Source organism: Manis javanica, chromosome 4, assembly GCF_040802235.1.
Source record: "Manis javanica isolate MJ-LG chromosome 4, MJ_LKY, whole genome shotgun sequence".
In the NCBI taxonomy this organism is placed as follows: domain Eukaryota; kingdom Metazoa; phylum Chordata; class Mammalia; order Pholidota; family Manidae; genus Manis; species Manis javanica.
Genome location: NC_133159.1, coordinates 130,407,239 through 130,429,605, shown reverse-complemented (window position 1 = coordinate 130,429,605; position 22,367 = coordinate 130,407,239). Strand labels below are relative to the sequence as shown.

At 46.9% G+C, this 22,367-nt stretch overlaps 1 protein-coding gene across 1 annotated transcript; it reads left to right on the top strand.

The window, feature by feature from the left end:
* Positions 1–1,357: 1,357 nt before the first annotated feature.
* On the top strand, positions 1,358–21,721 carry SCIMP (SLP adaptor and CSK interacting membrane protein). The gene is made up of 5 exons (XM_017657516.3): positions 1,358–2,015; positions 12,121–12,244; positions 13,694–13,757; positions 17,121–17,194; positions 19,001–21,721. Exons 2-5 carry the CDS (start codon positions 12,133–12,135, stop codon positions 19,207–19,209), a joined length of 459 nt encoding a protein of 152 aa, XP_017513005.1. The 5' UTR covers positions 1,358–2,015; positions 12,121–12,132; the 3' UTR covers positions 19,210–21,721.
* Positions 21,722–22,367: the final 646 nt, after the last annotated feature.

Genomic DNA, 22,367 nt, shown 5'->3' with positions numbered 1-22,367 from the left:
CTCTGAGTGGACTTGGAGTACAGGGTCTGGCACAGAGTGAAATCATTGAACCTCACCAGCATTATATTATGACTTCACCTTCCTCCCACACTTTGAGGGACTTCCCTGAAGGCAGGCACGGGGTCTATTTCTTGTCTCTGGCCCTCAGGGAAAAGTAGGCCTTCAAGTTTGCTAGAATGAAGTTGCCTCCTTTGGTGTATGGAACTCGCTTCTCTCTGTGGATGACTTGCTTCTTTTCTTGGTCAACAGACAGGTACCTGTCAGGCATTTTCTGTTGTGCTCAGGACTATGCTGGGTACTAATGGCTGGGAAGGGGAGTTGAGGAGACCTCCTGTTGGGAGAGCAGACAATCACAGAAGAGACTCATGGCACAATCCCTGGAGCACCCTCATGTTTATAAATCCAAATCTTTCAATGTACAAATGGGGAAGCTGAGGCTCAGACAGGGGACAGCTTCATCTAGGAAGTTGTTGGCAAACTGAGACTGGAATTCTGATCTCCCAACACCCGGCTTCGACTTACTATGCCAAGTGCATTGTGAGAAGCAGTAGGTCTATTGAGTTCAGTGTCACAGCTGAACAGGGCTGTCCCAGAGGATTAATAAACTCATTTATTGGATGAATCAGTGGAGCACAGATCAAAGAGTCACAGCTTTGGAACAGAGGATGAGCTCTCCCCAGAGGAGCATTTATTCACTTCTCAAAAGGTCATTTTGCATTTGTTTTTAAGGAGTTTTTTTAAGCAGTTCACTTCCAGATCAACCCCAATAAGAAAGAGCCCGGACTTCGCAAATGTTCAGACTTGGGTTCAAAGTCCTTCCCTGGCCATGCAAAGTCGATTCATGATGTGACCTCCCAGAGCTTCGATGTTCCATCCATAAGTGCAGATCTCCCAGGTAAGCAAGGATGAGATAAGGCTGGGAAACGCTGGTTTCAGGCTCTGGCCCCCAGCAGGTGCTCAAGAATGGGAGTTACAGATCCGCGACATGCCGCTGGTTGGGTACATCTCCTCCCAATTCCAAGCCCAGTGATGTTGTCTTGGCAACTCCAAGTTGGCCATGGTGGGAGTATTTACATCATCGATATTAGCAAGCACTACAAATCAGGAATCTTTTTGTTTCCTGGGAGCCGGTTGGTAAACATTTACCAGACATCCCAGAGTATCAATCACCATCATTACTGAGAACCATGAGAACTTGTTCGCTCCAGGCAGTCACAGAGCACACCAGTCTGGTTATTTTTACTGATCTGACAGCTCACTTCAGCCGGAACAGACAACTCAACAAAATGGTTGATTGGCTCCCCCGCCCAAACCCACCCCATCCCACAGCCCCCATTTTAAGAGGCTGTGAGCCTTGCTGGGAAATGTCTCATGGTGTTTCTGGGAGAGACCCAACTCAAGTCAGACTGGGCGGCTGGCCCCATTTCTCGATGCAGCCGGCCACACACCATAGAAACAGGACTCTGTCCCTCGCCTCCCTGAGCAGCTGGGCCAGCACTTACAGGGTTCCCGGGGTTTTCAAGAGCTGCTCTCCTTGTGAGATGACAGATCTGCCACACATGAGTCCAGGTTCTTCCCCAGGCCTGTTTCTGGGTAGGAGTCAGTCCTGCCATTCTTCTGGAGCTCCAGGCTGCCACATCCAGGAATGCTCAGGGCAGGCTCGTCTGTGGGGACACCCCTGTCGCCCTATACAGTGCCAAGTCTCTACCCCAGGGCCTGACCCCTCCACCCTGGAATGGACCTCTGGTCGGCCCTGAGCACAAGAGGCAGTGAGAAGATTCCGGCTCCAGGAAAGTTTTGAGTAGTCACCTTCCTGGGAAAAGAGTTTGGGTGCCTGATGACAGTGCAGGCAGGCTGAGCAGAAAGGGGAAGTGCGGTCAGGCTGCACTCACTGCCCTGAGGTGGGCGGGAGGCCTGTGGGCGAGGAAGGCCTCTCTTCAGCCACGCCTGAGCCACAGGCACTCAGGGCACTGCTGTCCTCTCAGCGGCTCGCATCTGGATGCCTTGCAGCCCAGGTAAGTACCTGGGCATGTGTCCCTGAGAGTGACCACCTGGGTTTGGGCTAGGGATTGTGGCCTGGGGCCTTGGTCTGACCTCTGGGTAGAGTTGGAGAATCACTGGCTTTGAAGAATCCACTCTGCCGGGCACTGGCTAGGTGACCTCAGAACCATTCACCTCCCTGGGCCTCCATTTTCTTGCACATATGATGGCACAGTGAAGAAACCTACCTCTCAGGTTGAAGAGACATAGGACTGGGAATGAGCTGTGCAAACTGTAAGGGGGTTGTGACTGCTTTCTGGATTCCGATGGTGACCACTGGTAACTGATTCATGAGCAGACACCAACAGGTCTGGGGGTGGGGGGTCTAGGCAGTGGCTATGTGAACGCCGGGCTACATCTTAGAGCCCTTGGAAGAAAACCCTAGAACACCGCCAGCTTTGGTGTCTTTGTTGCTGTGTCTCTGGTGTTTAGGGCTTTGCAAGGCAGCCTGTCTTCCGAAGGACTCGGGATCCAGGTGGTTGGGCTGGGTCAGATGTTGACAGAGCCGGGCTCTTGCCCTCTGGAAAATTAGTACAGGGGAGACCTGGGTTTGCCTTTGTTGTTTCCACTTCACCTTGTCATGCATCATTTGTCCCTCAAGCCACTCCCTTTCTTGGCCCCTTTGCCCATGTGGGCCTCTGAGGTAGCATCGAAAGTGAGGATTACTGGGCCTGGAGAAGACAGGGCCTGAGAGCTTCTTTTTATGTTTTGGAACCTTTTTTCACCCTCTAAAAAGTTGAAAACTGCAGAAAAAGAGGGGAAACAATGACCTCAAATTCCACCATCTCAAAGAATTAGGTGTTTTGCCTTCTAGTTTTTTTTTTTTTCAGCTATTTTAGCTATTCTGAGAAGTTTTTGTTGCTTTATTTTGATGTGAATACATTCTGGAAATAAAAATACAAACTTCACGCACCCCTGGTTCCCTCTGCCCCCTTATAAAACCAGTGTGATGGCCAGAGAGCCCCCCACTGGCAGGTTTTGCGCTTTCCTCCACACTCTTAGAACCAGACAAATCTGTTTATCTATACTAAGGTTAACATCTTTATCCCTGTTATCTATACTAAGGTTAACATATTTATACATTTAGGTTTTACTTCCTTTGGGTTACTTCTTAGGCTATAATTCTAGAAATGATATTATGGAATCAAAGAATATGACCAATTAAAAAATGTACCCACTTATTTTCAAAAAGATTTTTAAAAATCAATGCATACTGCTGTTGGCCACTGTTGGCCATGGGAGGAAGATCTGTTTTACCATAACTTTGCCAGAGCAGGATTTTGTCATTATTTTTTCATTTTTGCTTGCCAATAGATGTAGTTTCTAACTGTGGGCAGACAAATATGCCAGGGGAACAATAAAGTAGGATGGGTGAGCATGTAGGAACAGTTGAGTTCTGGAAATGAAATAGATGTGATGCAAGATTAACCTGACAGCTATGAGGACATGATAAGCTACTACACTGAAGGAAGAATGTGCCATCTGCATGGCTCTGCAGGGCCAGAAAGGGCATGTTCAGTTCCACCCTCTCCTCTTAGTTCTCTAGGAACCAGTCAGCCTTTCACAGAGGCGGGAAGACAGGGAAGGAGAAGAGAGGTTGGCTTCCTTTTAATTATGTTGCCCTTTGGGTTTTCAGTTGCCACCTATCAACTATCCACATGACCATGTTGAGTGTTGACATCAGTGAGGAGCTCAGGTGGGAACATGGGTGGTAACAGTCTGGGAACCAGAGGTGAATTCAGGCAAGAACTACTCATGCTGACTTGAAGTGCAGCCTAAGTGCTGCCTACAGTCCCCCAGGCCCCTGGGATCTAGGCTGAGAGCAGCTCAAACCCTCATTCGTGTCCTGTTGGAAGTCCAAAGCCCTTTCCGAGGCTCTGGTGGGCCCCCAGGAGGCCACCTCTCTCCCACGGTTTGCACTGGCTCCGGGCTCTGTGGGTGAGCTTATCACATCATCAGGGCTCTCAGGTCAGTCTGTGTCTGTTTCCTCCTGCTCTGACTCAGGGGGAAACCCAGCCCCTTCCTTGCTTCCCCATACCACCCAAACAAAGCTGCTGACTGGAGCACTGGAAGATGCACTAGGCATCACTGAAAACACTGGGTGGGGGGCCACAAGAGAGGTTTCTGATGCTGCAGTGCAAACATCTGCCAAATGAACATAATACAGCCCTGTTCTTAAAATGTTGTTGGCCATTCCACTGCCAAGCTCCTACCACCAGTTGCTTCTTTTGAATCATCCAGCTGGCTCCCTTCCTCCCATTCCTTCTCCCCCAGAACTCCAAATCCTACTGCCCAACGCCCAGAGGAATCAACCGTCTCCAGTTCCTACCAGCAACCTTCATTCCCTAGCCAGCCAGCTAAATATGTTAAAGGCAACTCATTCTATCTTTTCAATTTTTGCAATGAGATATAATTGATACCAGTAAAATGCATCAGTCTTAAGTATACAGTTCACTACATTTGACAACTGTATATACTCTGTAACCGCCACCCAAATCGAGATGTAGACTATTCCCAACACCACAGGAAGCTCCTTTGTGCCCCTTTCCAAGCAGACCTTTCCTGCCCCATTTTGGGGGCATTTCCTGATTTCGACTGCAACAGAGTAGTTTAGTCTGTTCTTGAACTTCACATAAAGAAATGCATACAGATTTGTGCCTTTTACATCTGGCTTCTCTCACTTAACATAATGTTTTCAGGATTGAGCTATGCTGTGTGTATCAGGAATTCATTTTTAAAAATTTCTGGGTAGCATTTCATTGTATGAATATAGCAGCATATTTATCCATTATTCTGGATGTAAAAAACTATTTTTACATAGTTTCCCACTTTTTGAGCTGACATCAGTAATAACACATGCCCAGACAGTTGATCCTAAGACTCTGAGCATGAGCAAGGCAGAGGGGGAAAAACTTCAACTGGGGGTGGGGGGAATTTAAAAGAGGGGGAAAAAAGCTAAAATCAGTTTTAATGATACATTTAACATAACCCAATCTATCCAAAATATTATAATTTTAACATATAATCAATATAAGCATTTATTAATGAGGTCTTGTCTACTCTTCTTTCCATTCTAAGTCTTTGAAATCCAGTGTGCACTTCACACTTGGAGCACATCTCAGCTCTAACTAGCCACCTAGAAAGTGCTCAGTAAATAGCCTCATGGGGCCAGTGGCTGCGGTCTTGGACAGTGCAGACCTCAGGTAAGGAGATTTGTGTCCAAGACCACAAAGCCCTTAAGGCAGAGGACAAGGATCTGGACTCAAATCCAGGTCTTCCAGCTTCCTGCTGAACTGTTTGCAAATCCGCCTCTCCCTACAGAGACCTTTTTGAGGTCTCTGCCACCTCCAACTTCCTGAAACTCTAATCCCCCCCAACACATACACACAGGCATTCTACTCACACCTTTTAGGACCCATGGTTATTTCAAATCGTTTATTTTTCATGAGAAAAACTCAAGCTTCTCAATATACCAGGCACCACCATTAGTGAGTCTTGAAAGAAACATAAGGGTTTACACTCAGTACTTCTTTTCACAGACTGGCTGTAATAGGTGAGGAAATATTGGAGTGCATCATGTGTCATGAAATGTTTTATGAAACTTGTATAATTTATGGAAATATATTGTGGCTGTCACAGTGTCAACTGCATTTCTGACTCTGAGTATCTTGGTCAGAAAAAAGCAAGTGCTGAATAAACCCACAGTCCCTGGAATTCTCGGTTTTGGGGTGTGGGTGTGCTTTCTGTCACCGAGTCCCTGGAAATGCCTTTTGGGGAAGTGAGAGTTGAGACTGGGATGGTGGCTGCCTTTAGCTGCTCTCCAGACCTGACATCACTCAGAATTTCCATAGGCTTGCAGAGGAGGATGTCTTAGGTTACTAGAGGAAAGGGGAGCAGCCCACGAAGCTGCCATTCCACCCTCAACACTGGCGCAGCCTCTGCTTCTCTGCCAGCCTGGTTAACGCCAGCAGCACATGGCAGATGGAAAGCAGGGAGCCTGTCCAAGGTTGTGCCCAGATGAGGTGGCTTTAGAATTGAAAGGCACAGTGCCTGAATTTCAGACCTGGACCCAAACTGTCCGCCACCCTGCATCATTAGAGGGGAAGTCCACAGGAGCGGAGGAAGGAAGTCGGGCAGCCCTCATTCACTCACACATTCACAGATGTGTATGAGCACCTGCTGTGTTCCAGGTGATGTTCTACCTACTGGAAACAGTGTATTCAGTTATGACTGTCCTCTAAGGATTTTGGACAAGATTCCAGGAAGCCCCTGCTCCTGTCAATGCCCTAGGGAAGAAATCCTGAGGCTCCAGTGAAGTCATTCACACCCTAGAAAAATCAGTTTCTCTCCCTCCTTGTCGAACACATCCGCAAATGAGTTTAAATGGACGGGAAGTGGGAAGAAGAGCAAGTGTGACACTTTGCTCTGGAGAGAAGTGACTTGATGGAACAGCAGGCCCTGTGACAAGCAAACAGGAAAGGTGTTTGGGGTTCAAGGAGTCTTCATAGGGCCCTTCACTCCACCCACCTACTGCCACTGCCTGTGACTGTTGCAGGGAGCAAGCCTCCCGATTCCTCATCTGCCCGGCAGGGGGCTCTGCAGAGCGGCCCAATGCAGGGCTCCTCCCTGAGGCTGAGAACCACCGGGAGTGCTTATTAAAAATGCTGATACCCAAGACTCAAGCCAAACCTACAGGTCAGGACTGGGAGTGAGTAGGGACATAAGACCCTGGTATCCGCGTTTTAATACATTTCCCAAAACCCTGGCTTGGTGATCACAAGTTAGGGCCCTAAGGTCACAAAGACATGGGTTTGGTTTCTGATTTTTCCACTTACTAGCTCTGCGACCTTGGGCAAGTTACTGAACGCTTCTAAGCCTCTGTTTTCTTCTCTGTAAATGGGGTGATAATTACAAGCTGCCTTATAGAGCCATAGTGAGGATTAAATGAGGTGGAACACGTACAGTACTTGGGACCTGTAGTAAGTTAGCTCACAGTACATGTTACTTTTCTGAAGGGCATTTTCATATTGTGGTTCTCATTATGTGAAACAAGTCACAGCTAAAGGCTGAGGTCTTGCCAATACTGGAAGTTCTTGAACAAGGGTTCTGCTTTCAGTTCTGTTATGAAAAGAAACATTACTAGCTTCATGTCAGCTGAGCAGAATAAAAAGCACATGAACTCTGGCATCTAAGAGTTCTCTTAGACCACTCTTAGGTTAGTCAATTACTAGCTGCATTTACCTTCAAAAATGGCGTGATCTCTCCAAGTTCTACTTCTTCAACTGTAACATGGGGGTAATAATAGCCCCTTGCCAAGGTAGTAATGAGGATTAAATGATAACGTGTATATCCCTGGGACTCAACCTTGGCCTCCCACTAGAATCATCTGGAGAACTTTATTAAAACAAACCTGCAGTGGCCAGGCCCCAGCCCAGATGGGTTAAATCAGTCTCTGAGGTGGTACAAACCGAGGCAGCTCTTCCAGCTCCCCAGGTTGAGAACTTTCGGTATTCCTCAAGTTCTTGGCCTGGTCCTGACACTCCCACGGTACTCAATGACTGATAACCAAAGGGGGGGCCGACACTTCCTCTGGCTCTTCTGTTCCATGTGTCCACCACATGCTTCCCCAGGTGACAGGAACTGAGGTCTGGCTCTGTGGCTGTCTGGCTCCTCCCAGTAGATGGGACCCCACACCTGTAACTGTGCCCCCAACCCGGGACCTGCTGACCTGTGGTCACTGGTCGTTGGCTTCTATCCTATTCTGGTCTTTCCTGGACCCTGAGCACCCACCTGGCTCTCAGGGCCTGGCCTTACCTTTGAGTCTGAGTCCTGCCTTTAGAAACTTCCTATGTCCTCAGACTTGAAAACAAAGATTTTCTCTCTCCGAAATAGAGACCCATGTCAGTCCCCAGCTCTGTGGCAGGTCCTTGCTGCTTCCTGACTGGGTCAGCAACCTCGGGCCTGATGCGGCGGCCTGCCCACCAGAAGATGGCAGAACCATCACTCGCTTTTTCCCCCTTACTTTTCTGGGACATCAATAGCAAGCAACATTAAAATTTTTTAACATATAAACCCACGGAAACCACTTTAACTAGGGTCTCATCTTGTGGAGATATGAGCATGAAGTGGTTTGCATGGCAACCCCACCCACCCCAGGACATCCCACATCCCAAACTCAGGAACCAGTGAGTATGTCCGATTACATGGCGAAGGGGACCTAAGTTTGCAGGTGGCGTTCAGGTTGCTAACCAGCTGGCCGGGAGATGGGGAAATGATCCTGGATTACCCGGTGGGACAAAGGCAATCACAGAGTCCTCTTAAGTGGGAGAGGGAGGCAGAAGAGGAGGCCAGAGGGACAGTGAGTTCAGAGAACTGTCAGAGGAGGTAAAACTGCTGGCATCGAGGCTGGATGAGGGGCCAGGAGCCAAGGAACACGAGTGGCCTCCAGAAGCTGGAAAGAAATGGCTTCTCCAGGGGCACCTCCAGAAGGGCCTGCTCACACTTTGACTTTAGCCCAGTGACATCCTCCTGGGCTTCTGGCCTCCAGAACCCTGAGAAAACGCAGTGGTGGTCACGGTCACTGGCTGAGCAGCCCTAGGAACACATACACTTAGCTCCTAACGACGCCTCAGCCCAGGCTCCCCCTTGTTCCAGTGCGAAGTGATCTCCCCAATGATAGTTCAGTCCGATTTCAAAACTCTCAAGTACTTTTGAATACTATGCAGGCTCATTTCGGTTTAAAAAATGTAGTCCTGCTCGTTAAAATCGTCAGCCTTATCTTCCTCTCAGAGCTCCCTCCTTTGCCCCAGTGAGCGAGGCGGTGAGGTGGAAGGGGGGTTCGGCTCCCTCAGCACCCCTTCCCTGCACTCGCTTACCTGGCCTTGGATTGAGGAGGACAGACAGGACTGCTCCACGGGAAGTCTCCCACCAGTGGGCCGTTCCTGCCGATCTAGTTAGTGGAGTTGGGTGGAGACTCGACACTTGTGGTCCCTTGAGAGAGTTGACTCATCCTCGGGCTGATACTCATGAGAGGACAGTATCCTCTCCTGCAAACCCTTCTTTGCTCCACACTTCAGTAGCTCTCAGGGAGCATGCACCCCACAGTCTGACCTAATCCAGGCCTGTCAACACAGGTGGGATTCAGCTGCCCTACCTTTCCAGCACCTGAACTTGATCATGCAGCCATCGTATGCTCCCCCCTGGCTGGACTGCCCACCATCTCTCCCAGAGCTCCTCTGCCCTCTCTGGTGGCACCCTGGCCATTAAACGAGCCTGGTAGTCCAGAGGACATCCAGCTGGGAGTGGAATGTGATTCTCTTGGGCTTGATCAAATAGAATGTTCTTCAGCTACTAGTGAAAGTAATATGTAGCAAAACCAAAAGCTTCTCTCTCCCAAAAAGCCAAGCTCTTCTTGGTTCTGTTGAAAAGGCATCTCTCAGCAGTCCTAGGAAAGGGTGCTGTTCCTCCACTCTTAGGATGTGGGGTATCTGGGGCTTTTATTATCAACTGTGAACCCTGCTCATTCATTCTAGGTCACTCTTGGGCCCTCACACCCATATCACAACCCAGCAATGCTTCTTTTAATGTAAGCTATCCTGAACCCCATCTGGCCTTTCCCTGATGTCTTGGGAGGCACCGTGATTAGCATCCACAGAGGAAGGCCTTGTGACATAGAACAACACACCCCACCTCAGTCTCAGTTCCCCAGCTGGAAGCAGGTGTGGTGGTGAGGAGGCAATAGGGTGGGAGAAGAGAAGGCTCTTGCAGCCTGCTTGGGGCTCTGAACACACTGGAGACATCTAATGGCACATCCAACCCATTCCATTTGCAAGAACAAAATGGAAAAATACTTAACACTCTGCGTAGTTCTGAAAAGTGACCCAGAGTTTCATTTTATGACATCATTCTATTTCCCCCTTCTTCCCTAGGAATCTGATGAGAATGAAATTTCTTTGGATGTGAAATCTGAGCAGTAGCTTTGCCTAGAAGCTACACTATGTGATTGATTGACTCTTTTTCAATGTTATCAATGTAAATGCAAATAGTTAAAAAATCCAGTAATTCAGAGGGTTTATAGTGCAAAGCTACAGCCCTGTCTTCCCACTTCCATCCTTCCCCCCATCATGCTTCTCAGACTCAGCAGCCTTTAACTCTTGTGTCCTGGTATTTACTTCTGTAGCTCTAGAAAGTGTTTGTGTTGCTTTTTGAAGAAAGCCTTCAAGAGTAAAACAAAAACACAAAGAGAAAATATGAGAGGAAAACTAGACAAAGAACCACATTTGAATAAGAGACTACCGAATTAGAAAATGGAGAGAAGAAAATTCTTTTTATCCACCCATCCATTCATCCTCCAGCCACCCATCTATCTATCCATTTCTCCAGAGCTAAAGAAGGTGATATTCCAATCTAGGTCTGTTGAACCAAGAGGCCACCCTCTGATATGTGGCATCTTCTTAAGTCTGGTGCCCTGTGACCTCACTGGGCCCTGCAAAACCAAATTTTAAAGCCCCACTGAGAGCCACATTTCCAGTCTCCATGTTTTTTCTTTTTGTCTTCATTCTTCTTCTCCTACTGCTTTCTGTTGTGCATCCTGAGAAGTGATTTGCAACAAAACCTCAAAACCTCACTTGAGTACATGCCTGGGGGATGAGATATCCCAGGTAGCGGACACTTCACTCTCTTAAGAGTAAATCACAGCACATCTACCAACGTAGAAAAATGACAAAACATGATGTTTAGCAAAAAAGTAAGCTGCAGAATGAGGTGTACCAAAGAGTGCCAGTTACACACGACTTTGCTACATAGACTTTATTAATAGCCAAAGAACATTTTATTTGATCAAGTCAAACCTTCACTGATTTAGAACTCAAAATCAAATCTAATACAACAATTTAATAAATGAAGACACTATGCCAGTAATACAAACATGTGTTTAACTAGTAAACCAAGTTAGGTCTTCGTAGTAACAATGGCTTTAGCAGCAACCTAATTTTGCCCCATTGCTGGGCCACCTGCCTGGGTCCCTGTTGATATCATTACTATTACTCAAAAGCGTGAATTGGAAATGGCTCTACATGAACGTGCGTGGAGGTTTCCATCAGCTAAATGATGACAGAGGATATTGATTCTCAGATAACCAAGATATGCCAGGATGTCTCAAGGATCATTTTTACTTTAGGCTTCAAGGATCATTTTTACTTTAGTGTCCAATTTAGGTCATTTTTACAGTGGGGACTTTGTAATGATCCTCCAACTTCCTGCTTCTCTTTTGTTTTTTCTTTCCTTTTCCTTTTCTTCCCTTTTCTCATTCCTTTTCCCTTTTTTCTTTTTTTCCTGGCTTTATCAAGATACAATTGACATAACTTTGTGTATGTTTAATGTTTGAATTTGATACACTTATATATTGCAAAATTATCACCACCATAGCTTTAGGCAATGTAACATCTCTATTGCATCACATAATTGCCATGTCTTTTTAGTGGTGAGAACATTTAAGATCTACTTTCTTCTTGCTCTCCATCCCCCTCTCCTCTTCCCAGACTCTCCGACCACCCATTCCTGTAACTTTTCTCCTGCAGCTAATGCAGTCTTGCCTATTCACCTTCTCCCTTCTTACCATGTTTCACTCAGAGACCTGTCAAGGTATTTTTCTAACCCCTAGCATCCCCCACAGAAAAAGCTCTCAAAATTCTATCTCCCCTGTTATAAGTTAAGTACATGTCACCCCTTTCATATAAAAACTGCAGCCAGCTATTGCTTTAAATGGTGATTCTCCCTCCTGCTGTATGTTTGACAACGAACAAAGAGTGGTGATCACATCCAACATCGCTACAGTACCCAGTAGGAACAGACCTCTGATCCTCATAATCTCCTGTGAAGCAGTAGATGGCACTGCTCCCACATTGGAGATGAGAACAGTGCCTCTCAGGGAAGGTTAAGTGACTTGCCTGAGGTCTCGCAGCTGCTAATGGGCAGGGCTGGGCTGCAAACCAGTGCCTGCCTGATCCCTGAGCAGGTAATTGCCCCCACCCCAGGATGCCGTCCACACTTGCCTCATTCCTCTCTCCCCATTCTTCTCAGGATTCCACAGCAATGGATTGGTGGAGGGACAATTTCTGGATCATCTTGGCTGCGGTCATCATCGTTGTTTCCTTGGGCCTGGGCCTCATCCTATACTGTGTCTGTGGGTGCCTGCTTAGACAAGGTAATGACCATCTCACCTGGGCAGGTGGAAGGAGGGGAAGAGGGAGGGTGCTTCTCAGAGCATTAGGGCTCCTTTAGGGCAAGACCGCCAGTCTGGGCCTGTAGAAGCCCTGCCACTAACTTATATCTCTGGGCCTCAGTTTCCCCATCTGCATCAGTGAAGGAAGAAATAATCTCCAGGAACTCTTCCAGCCCCAAAAGTTTGGGTGAAAGCAGAATCTGTTTCAAGGCACACCGTGCTTTTTCTTGCTAATGTGGCTGCTCATCACACAGCTCTTTGTATGTCAATCATACCTCGATAAAGTGGTTTTAAAAACAAACCCTCTTGAGGCATGAAACATGGACTTGATCCATGATCAACATGTTTGGCCATCATGACTACCCACATGAGATCATACTCTGAATTATCCAGTATTATATTCGCCTTTGCCAGAGGTTCTTGGCATCCTCGGCCATAAATAAGCAGCTTCGTGGAGGATTAACACTAACTTTAGATTATCTACAAGTGGGTTTCCACTTCGCTATTCATCTCCAAAGTCATGAAATCCTTGATTCTGTGGTGTGTTGTCTTGAGATCCTATCCCTTTACATAATGGCCTAAGCCTGAAGGACACCTGGGGGCAGTTAAGCCACCTTCCCCTGGGGCGACCTGGGCAGGTGTCCGTCAGTGACAAGGGCACTGCCTTCCTGTTCTATGTGGACTCAGCCTCAGAATCCTGCTCAGCCTGTGCCGGAAGGTCAGGGCTGCACAAGAAGTGATTCCTTTTTGTCATTCTTCTCAAGCTCCTCTTAGAGATGAGAAAATTAAGGTTCAGAGAGAGGCAAAGCCTTGGGTGGTCTCATAGGAGCCGGTGGCAGAGTTGGGACCAGAAGTTGGTCCACTGGACTTTCCATTCAATGTTCTTCCCCTTTACCTCTCGAGGGTAGTTTCTTTAATACAAAAAGTGTATCATAGCCCCTATAGTAATCTATTGCCTTCTTAAAACATGTTTCATTTTTAGATGTGGACAAAAGCATGATCCTGAACAGAACCTTTACCTATTCTCTTTTATCTTGACCCACTTCAGTTATCAGGCAGATTATAATTATTAATAATCTATGAGTCTAGCTCATCACGGTTGGCAAGCTGCTTTTTCCATTCCTTATCCCAGTGCCTCCCAACCACACGTTTGGTTATTTGACCAATATTTCTGAGTACCAACTACGAACCAGGCCAACTACCTACAGGCAGCATGGCCCTGCCCTCTTTGCATTGGCAGAAGGCTCTGTGGTCAGACGGCCTGCTTCCATCCTGGCTTCCCCACTTATTAGCTCTATGTCCCAAAGCCCGTTTCCCCTTGGTGGTTCTTCCAAATGTCCAGAACCTGCATGGTCTCTGAGGGCCTCTAACCTCTAAAATCAGAGCTTTTGCTATTTCTTCCTAACTGATTTAGCGTATTTGTTTCCTTAGGCAAGAAGTGGGACGTTGCCAAGCCCTTGAAACACAAGCAAAGTGAGGAAGAAAAGATGTATGAGTAAGTGGGGTGAAATCCTTCTGCTTTTTAATTTTGAGAACTGCCTCTTCACTTCCACTCCGCACTGACGCTGCCGCACTGGTCTGACTTTCACACCCATTTTCCTGGGCCACCAGTGAAATGTCATGCCTGCCGGCTCTCCCTCCTTTAAGGGGAGAGGTCTCAGGGCTTTGGGGTGCAGGGCACCATCTGGCCCTCTCTGCTTTCCAAGTCTTCCTCTTCCCACCTAGTTTGATAGAGGTCACAGGCTAGGCTCTGCATTCTGGACCCACCCCTCAGGGTTAGGGCTAGCCTTCTTTAGAGGGTTTACAAGTAGAGCCCTCTAACAGCTATTGTGCTGCACAAAAATAGGTCACGCGCTGCACTTCTATATTTTGTGACACGTTTGGGCTTTGTGATTGCTATCTGGGTAAGGGGGTCTCCAAGACCATCTCTGGACTTGATCCACTAGAAGGATTCACAGGATGCAGAAAAGCTATTATATTCAGTTATGGGTTATCACAGCAAAAGGATACAGATTAAACTCAGTAAAGGGAAAAGGCACCAAGGATGGAGTCCAGGAAAGACCAGGCTCACATATCCTATTTAAAAGAGACAATGAAGTTTAAACGGGGCTGACCAATACTGCTGATATTCAATGTGTAAATTCATAGCGATATCCCAGCTTGGAGCATAAGAAAAAATAATTTAGGGTTGTCACTGGGCCTCTCCCATTTCCTATCAGAAAATTTTTCTGGCTCCCTTGACTGGATTGTTCTCCCTTAAGCATTTCACATAACTGGCTTCCACCCTTCAGGTGTCAGCTCAAATGTCAACCCCTCGAAGAGTCCGTTCCTGACCACCCTGTCTAAAGTAATCCTGCTTATTTTCTTTATTAAACTTAAGGCAATTTTCCGAGATTGTCTTACTTAATTATTGTTTGTCGTTGTTTACTATCTGTTTTCTCCACTAGAATATAAACTGTTTCTCCATTAAGAACAGTGCCTGCAGCTTGAGAGATAATTAATAAAAATGTTTTGATTGAATGGATAACTAATATTAAGTAACATGTCTTGAACCCACCCCGTGCTAGCTACTTTACAGGCATGATCTCATTGATTCCTCCCAACAACTCTGTGAGGCAGGTGCATATTATTCCCTTTGACAGATGAGGACACTGAGGCACAGAGAAGTTAAGTTCCACACAGCCAGTGAAACTGAAGACAGCACTTAATTCTCCCAACCTCGACGTATGGCAGCATATGCAAAGTATCACCAATCAGATGCACTCCCTCAAGCCTTGGTTTCTAGGGTTTTACTGGAGGTCAGTTTTATAGGCATGGAGCACCCGCATGACCTATTTCAGCTACTCAGCCTCCACCCCCTCCAGAGGCCACGCGGATAGAGCACCACCAGGGTCCCGGGCAAACCCAGCAGGCATTCACCATCAATCACCTTGTTAGCATAAACTATCTGGCTGCTGCAGGGCCCCCAGTATACAAAAATACTCTTATCAGGCAGGATATTCCAAGAGCTTCTAGGTTATCTCCCAGGACCTGGTCAAGGGCCAATCCTTTCTTTGAAACCGTATTATCTGCCACAAAATCTATGCTTTCCTGAAATGACTTTTTTGGGAATGGGGGAACCCAGCAAATAACAGATCTCTCCTCCACCAGTTCTGATCCCCTCAAGGAGTAAGATAAAAGTGTCATGCAGTTAGGTAACATTATATTGAGAATAAAAATGGCATTGCAGCATGTGGCTCTTCTCCATGGGCAAGTGCATTTCCTAATTCAAAACCAGCCAAAGCTGTCTGCACAGGCAGCTCTGGAGAACCTCACGGGTCTCCCTCAGAGCACAGCCCCTGTTTCTGATGGCAAAGGCCCGAACAGAGTATATGCTTTCTGCAGTCAGGACAGTTCTGGAGGAGAAAGTGGGAGAAGCTAGCCTTTCCCCAGTCAGATAAATTTCCCTCCTCTGATGGGATAGCCACAGAGGGGTGCAGAGAGGCCACTGACAAAACTCTTGCTGGTTCCCCTTCTCCACTCATCCAAACCATCTAAAAATGCTCATGGATCCCCAGGTGGATTTCACCACATTAAAGGAGGCCAAAACGTGGCTCAGAGGAATTCAGAACCAGTTTGGAAATCAGAGTACACAGGAGGGACTGGGAGCCTAAGTAAAGAGGCTTTCTTGGAGTCTATGTTTGCATTAAAATGTCTTATTGAAGTATGACAGGAATACAGAAAAGTGCACCTGGAAAGAGTACAACTCAGTCAACTTCCACAATCTGAACAGACCCAGATAGCTGGCACCCAGATCAAGAAGCAAAATCACCAGGACTTTGACACCTTATATTCCCTCTCAGCCATTACACCTCAAGATAACCACTATTTGAAATAGTATAGGTTCATTTATTCTTGGCCTTATGCTTTACATAAATGGATTTGCACAGTACGTATCATTCGGTGTTTGGTTTCTTTTGCTCAACATTTTTTGTGAGGATTCACTGTATGTGCTGGTAGAGTGCTCATTCCCCCGCTGTACAGGGTCCCACTGTGGGGGTACACCATGATGAATTTATCCCTTCTACTGCTGATGGGCAACTGGGGAGTGTCCAGTTGGGGGCTATTATGAATAGTGGTGCAATGAACGTTCTAGTGCATGTCTTTTGATGAACATCTGCAAGCGTTTTGGTAATTGAATCACTAGTTCAATTACCCCCTTTGCCACCCAGGGGTTTGCTTTCTCCAGAACACAACTGTAAGTATATTTTGCCAATATTTCATTCAGGGTAGGATAACAATTTATCTAAATGTCTTAGTCAGCTCAGGCTGCCTACACAAAGTACCATAGATAAGGTGGCTTAAATTTTTTAAAAAATTAATTTTCTCACAGTTCTGGAAGCTAAAAATCCAAGGTCAAGATGTCAGCCAGTTTGGTTTCTAACGAGGGCTCTCTTCCTGGCTGGCAGATGGCTGCCTTTTTGCTGGGCCCTCACGTGGTCTTTCCTCTGTGTGTGTGTGAGGTGGGAGGATGGAGTTCCTACGGGAGTGGGGCTGTTGTCACACCATGTGTGTACGTTTAGCTTTAGGAGGACACCTGGTGGCACCTCCCCCTCCTCACACAGCTCAGGTGAGCAAAGGGAGGTGTGCTTCCTGCTCTAAATTGCCGTGCTTCAACTCTCTTCCCTCTGGTCCAGCTGCTCCCTGGACTAGAGGAGATAGTTGTTTTCGAGCACCAGTTACAAATGGTATGCGATTTTTAGAGACCAAAATTCGAATGTTCAGCCCTGTGCATGTTATTTGCTGTTTTCCTTGAAATCTGTGGACAGCAGGTGCGGGCAGCACTGAACGCTGACTCTTCCTTTTTCTCTCCCTCCAGGAATGTTATTAATCAATCACCAGTTCAATTACCCCCTTTGCCACCCAGGGGTTTGCTTTCTCCAGAACACAACTGTAAGTATATTTTGCCAATATTTCATTCAGGGTAGGATAACAATTTATCTAAATGTCTTAGTCAGCTCAGGCTGCCTACACAAAGTACCATAGATAAGGTGGCTTAAATTTTTTAAAAAATTAATTTATTCACAGTTCTGGAAGCTAAAAATCCAAGGTCAAGATGTCAGCCAGTTTGGTTTCTAAGGAGGGCTCTCTTCCTGGCTGGCAGATGGCTGCCTTTTTGCTGGGCCCTCATGTGGCCTTTCCTCTGTGTGTGCGTGAGGTGGGAGGTGGTAGGGGGCAGGGAAGAGAGAGAGAGCTCTCTGGTGTCTCTTCTTATAAGGACACTAGTCTTATGGGATCAGGGCCCCACCCGTATGACCTTTTTATACCCTTAATTACCTCCTTAGAGGCCCCATCTCCAGAAACAGACACCCTGGGGGCTTAGATCTGCAACATATGAATTTCAGGGGTCACAAATATTCAGTCCATAGCAATTGGATTTACAGATGGCAGCATCCTATTTAAAAGAGACAATGAAGTTTAAAGGGGGCTGACCAATACTGCTGATATTCAATGTGTAAATTCATAGCGATATCCCAGCTTGGAGCATAAGAAAAAAATAATTTAGGGTTGTCACTGGGCCTCTCCCATTTCCTATCAGAAAATTTTTCTGGCTCCCTTGACTGGATTGTTCTCCCTTAAGCATTTCACATAACTGGCTTCCACCCTTCAGGTGTCAGCTCAAATGTCAACCCCTCAAAGAGTCCGTTCCTGACCACCCTGTCTAAAGTAATCCTGCTTATTTTCTTTATTAAACTTAAGGCAATTTTCCGAGATTGTCTTACTTAATTATTGTTTGTCGTTGTTTACTATCTGTTTTCTCCACTAGAATATAAACTGTTTCTCCATTAAGAACAGTGCCTGCAGCTTGAGAGATAATTAATAAAAATGTTTTGATTGAATGGATAACTAATATTAAGTAACATGTCTTGAACCCACCCCGTGCTAGCTACTTTACAGGCATGATCTCATTGATTCCTCCCAACAACTCTGTGAGGCAGGTGCATATTATTCCCTTTGACAGATGAGGACACTGAGGCACAGAGAAGTTAAGTGACTTACCCATGGTCACACAGCCAGTAACTGCTGGAGCCTGGAACATGAACTAGGATCTAACTGCAGAGCTCTGCAGGAAGCAAAGTGGTGGCAGGTTTTCAGGTCCTCTTAGGAAAAGAGGAGGTTGTGGCAGAGGCAGCTCCAGTCCCATTGGAAGCAGAAAGAAGCTGTCTCATCATGCTGCCCTGAGCCACCTTAGTCCTTTTCCTATGGACCCATTCTCCACTAATCCCACTTTTTGAAAACATCACTGTCCCTTCCTTCTTAGCAGACAGATTCATACATGACCAGTCGTGGAGAGTTCTGGAAAACAGTATAAGTCATTGTGAGGGATATGCCAAAAAGGAAATAGGGTTTGTATCACTTCCTTATGAGAATTAGGATGTGTAAACACAGCACCACTCAGTCGGCTACTAGCTCTAGTCAGTTTCTTGTCTCAGCTTCTGGCTCATCGCTGCCACTGCCATGCAGTCCTACGCAAAGGGACATGGAAGTCAAGATGTCTGACCAATACATGCCATTGACTCACTGGGGTGATCTTGAGACTGTCATGTCTGTGTATCAGTTTCCTCTGTCAAATGGGGTGCTGGTCCACCAGGAAGTGGGAACATCACCAAAACCCATGACAATCATGCTGAGCCCCTGGGTCAAAGCTACATAAACACATAATAGCTTTGCATTTAAGAACCCTTTTGTGTATTCTAGCCCCACAGGAAATCCCAAGTCCGCCACCAGCTACATACTCAATCGTAAATAAAGTCCAAAAGAAGAAGACACTTTCCATCCCAAGCTATATTGAGCCTGAAGATGACTATGATGATGTGGAAATCCCGGAAGATATGGAAAAGCATCATTTCGAAACAACTGTCTCTGCTTTGTGGCAAGCTGAAGAGGCTTCACACAGTTTATTTTAAAACAATCAAGAATGGGTGAACTTCAGGAGGGATCTGGGCCCCAAAAGCCAGTGGAAATGTTCTGTAAGATCTTTCTGACCCTCAGGCAAAGAAGCATCAGCGATCAAACTAATGCAGCCAGAGGGAAGCCCATGCTCAGCCCTGGAGACCCAGAGGAGGCAGGCCTTGACCTCCCAAGGAGGGGATACTCTCCAGGGAGGACCTCTGGCTCCAGGGCTCCCACCCAAGAGTGAGTGAGCACTCAGTTCTCAGCACTCGTCCCCCTTTCCTTCCTTGTTGGTATGGTTCTAAGGGATCTTAAACCTTGGTGTCTGGGGAGGCCTCCCAGGCTCCCACGCCCAGCACGCCTGCACAGCCCCGCCACCTCCTGCATTCAGGGGCTGTGGGTGGTAGTCACAGATGAGCACTCTTGTGCACAAAGCAGTGCGTCACGCCTTGTGAGTCCGAGGAGAGGAGAGCTTTTTGTTCTTGTGAACCCTCCCCACCTACACACACCCCACCCCCAGTGCCTCTCTGTGACATTGGCCAGACCAACCATTGAAATTCAAGTGCTCACCCAGGTTTTTCTGTGCTTCCCGGTTGCACCAGAGCAATTAACAAAGGACAGAGTTGATGCAGAGGCGTCATTTTGCAATGCATGTGCTGGGGGAGCTACAGGAAAGTATGTTTCCCCAAAAAAAGTCATGGGGAAGAGGAAAGAAAGGGTGATGAAATAGCAGCTTCAAAATGAGAGGTCAGGGGGCTTAATGCCCCCTCCATAATTATCATTACTGCTTCTTCCCTTAAAGTTCTAAGCAAACAGCGCCAAGCCCCTGCCTTCCAGATCCCTGAGCAGCTGGGAAGCGGAAACTGCACTGCGATGACCTGCAGCCAACGTGCTGCTGCTGAGGGATCCAAACATCTGCTGTCCTTTAGACAAGGGCCCTTGTCGCCCAGCCCAAGTCAGCTTTGTAGGCTCCTGAGTCCCCTCCATACCTTCGCAGTGATCTGCTGGAGCCCTAGGACTTGATGCTTTGTAACCAGAACTGCAAGACAACTTTCTAAGCAATTCCCAGGAAACCGGGGGAATGAGCAGGGAGAGCACTAGGAACCACTCAGCCGGCACAGACCCCTGGACCGAGCTCCTCATGAAACGGGAAGGGTGTTCCCTCCCATTCAGGCATCCTTCCCCACCCACTGCTGCCCCACTGGGGATACGTGTGTCCTCTTGGCTTCGCTCTTTCTAGGCTCCATGGAGACTTCCAGCTTCCTGTTGGCACCTCCTTATTTTAGGCCACTGGTTCTCTAACTACGGCCTGATGGAACTCTGGTATTCCACAAGTCAAAGAGAGGATTCATTTCCCAAAATTACAGAAAAAAAAACAACTAATAAGCGGAGGGATAGAACTGTTTCGCATGTATGCTTTCCTCTTATAAATGTTCTGTAAACCATCCACATCCATCACCAAAGTTCAAAGCTGAGGGGGAGGCACTTGCCAGACTAGTATCACTGCCAGCAATCCGGTCCCAAACAGTAGCCGAACCTAATGTCCCTTCCACAGGGGAAAATGTCTGAGAAGGAGAGATTACAGCCAAGGGTAAAGGGAAGAATAAGTGGGTGATGCAAGGGAAATCCAACATTGTATTAATACCTCAAGAGAGGCTCAGAACAAGAGAATAATATTTTCTCTTGGCAAAAGCAGACCAGATGCCAGAAGGGTGAAGCTGTATGTTTGCCAAGACTGCCTCTGCTTCTGGAACCTGACAGGGTTGAATGGCAGCCTGCAAACCTGAGTGACATCGCTCTGGGAGACACTCTGATCATAAGACTTGTTGATGAACTGGACCAATTTAAAAACATTTGTAATGACTTTATAGGATAAATGAGTTGTCTTGTTAAATCTGTCCCCAGCCCACACTGGCTTCTCCAAATGTCATGCCTATTTGCACTGGTACTATTGTTCTATCTGTTGAATAAATGCCATGCCAGATGTAACTGCCAATCTGCAACAGGCATGATCGTTTTGCTGTCAGGAATCCATGTTTGAAGACCAGGGGGTGGACTTTGATAAAATGAGTTATAAGAAACACATATTTAGTCATTCAGATGATCAAATATATTTTTCCTAGATATATCTGGTCTTCATCCACAGTTCCTGAAAACACTTCAGAGCCTTGAAGGTGAAATGGGTGTCTTGTCATGTTGATGAGACACTTTTGGATCCCACCCAAGGGTTTGGGGCTGGAGGTTGAATCAGCCAATGGCCAATGATTTAGTCAATCATGACTATGCAATGAAGCCCTTACAAAAACTCATGAGAAGAGCATATCCCTCTATTTTGAGTCCTGCTTCTCTGTCAGAGAGAGCCTCCATGCTTGGGGAACCAGAACGTGTCCACGTGCCATCAAACCAAGCCCCAAGCTCCAGGAGGATAGAAGCTCCTTTATTTGGGGCCCTGCCCTACATATCTCTTCATCTGGCTATAACTAGTATCCTTTATTAAACTGGTAAATATAAGTGTTTTCCTGAGTTCTGTAAGTCTCTCTAGCAAATTAATCAAACCTAAGGGGGAGGTCGTGGGAACCTCCAATCTGCAGCTGGTAGGTCAGAAGTACAGGGAACTCCTTGGGGTTTGTGACTGGCCCCTGGAGTGGGATGTCTTGTGGGACAGAGCCCTTAACCTGGGGAATCTAATGCTGTCTCCAGGCAGATAGCATCAGAATTGAATTCCTGGACAACCTGCTGATATTCAAGAATTGCCTGGTAGTGTGTGGGGGAAGACCAAGAACCCAAAAAGAGTTATACTTCTGTGTGTACTATTATTAGTGTGTATGAAAAAAACACAAAAGCAAATGATGGGTAAATGTTAACTCCTCCTTGGTTTCTGGGACACCGCCATCTCCTGGCTCCCCTCCTGCCTGTCGGGCCTGTCTCGGTCCTGTTAGTGAGCCCTCGTCTCTGAAACATCTCTTCAGTGTGGGTCTTCCTGAGGGTTCTGTCCCCATCCCTGCCCCCATCTCACAAATAGTTAACAGTCTGATCTTTGTGATACAAATGAGGTACAAATGAGACCAGCCCAGCTCTGCCTCCGTGGGGGAAGCTTGTTCTTCCCTTCCCCATATGTATGCCACTCTTTGCAGCCAAAGCCCCTGATTTTCCTTTTGGATCCACTTCTTTC

Bases quoted from the DNA above. Each gene is read 5' to 3' on its own strand.
- SCIMP (XM_017657516.3), top strand. From the start codon at position 12,133: ATGGATTGGTGGAGGGACAATTTCTGGATCATCTTGGCTGCGGTCATC. The intron at 12,245-13,693 runs GTAATGACCATC...TTGTTTCCTTAG, and splicing joins TGGGTGCCTGCTTAGACAAG to GCAAGAAGTGGGACGTTGCC. The intron at 17,195-19,000 runs GTAAGTATATTT...TGTGTATTCTAG, and splicing joins GCTTTCTCCAGAACACAACT to CCCCACAGGAAATCCCAAGT.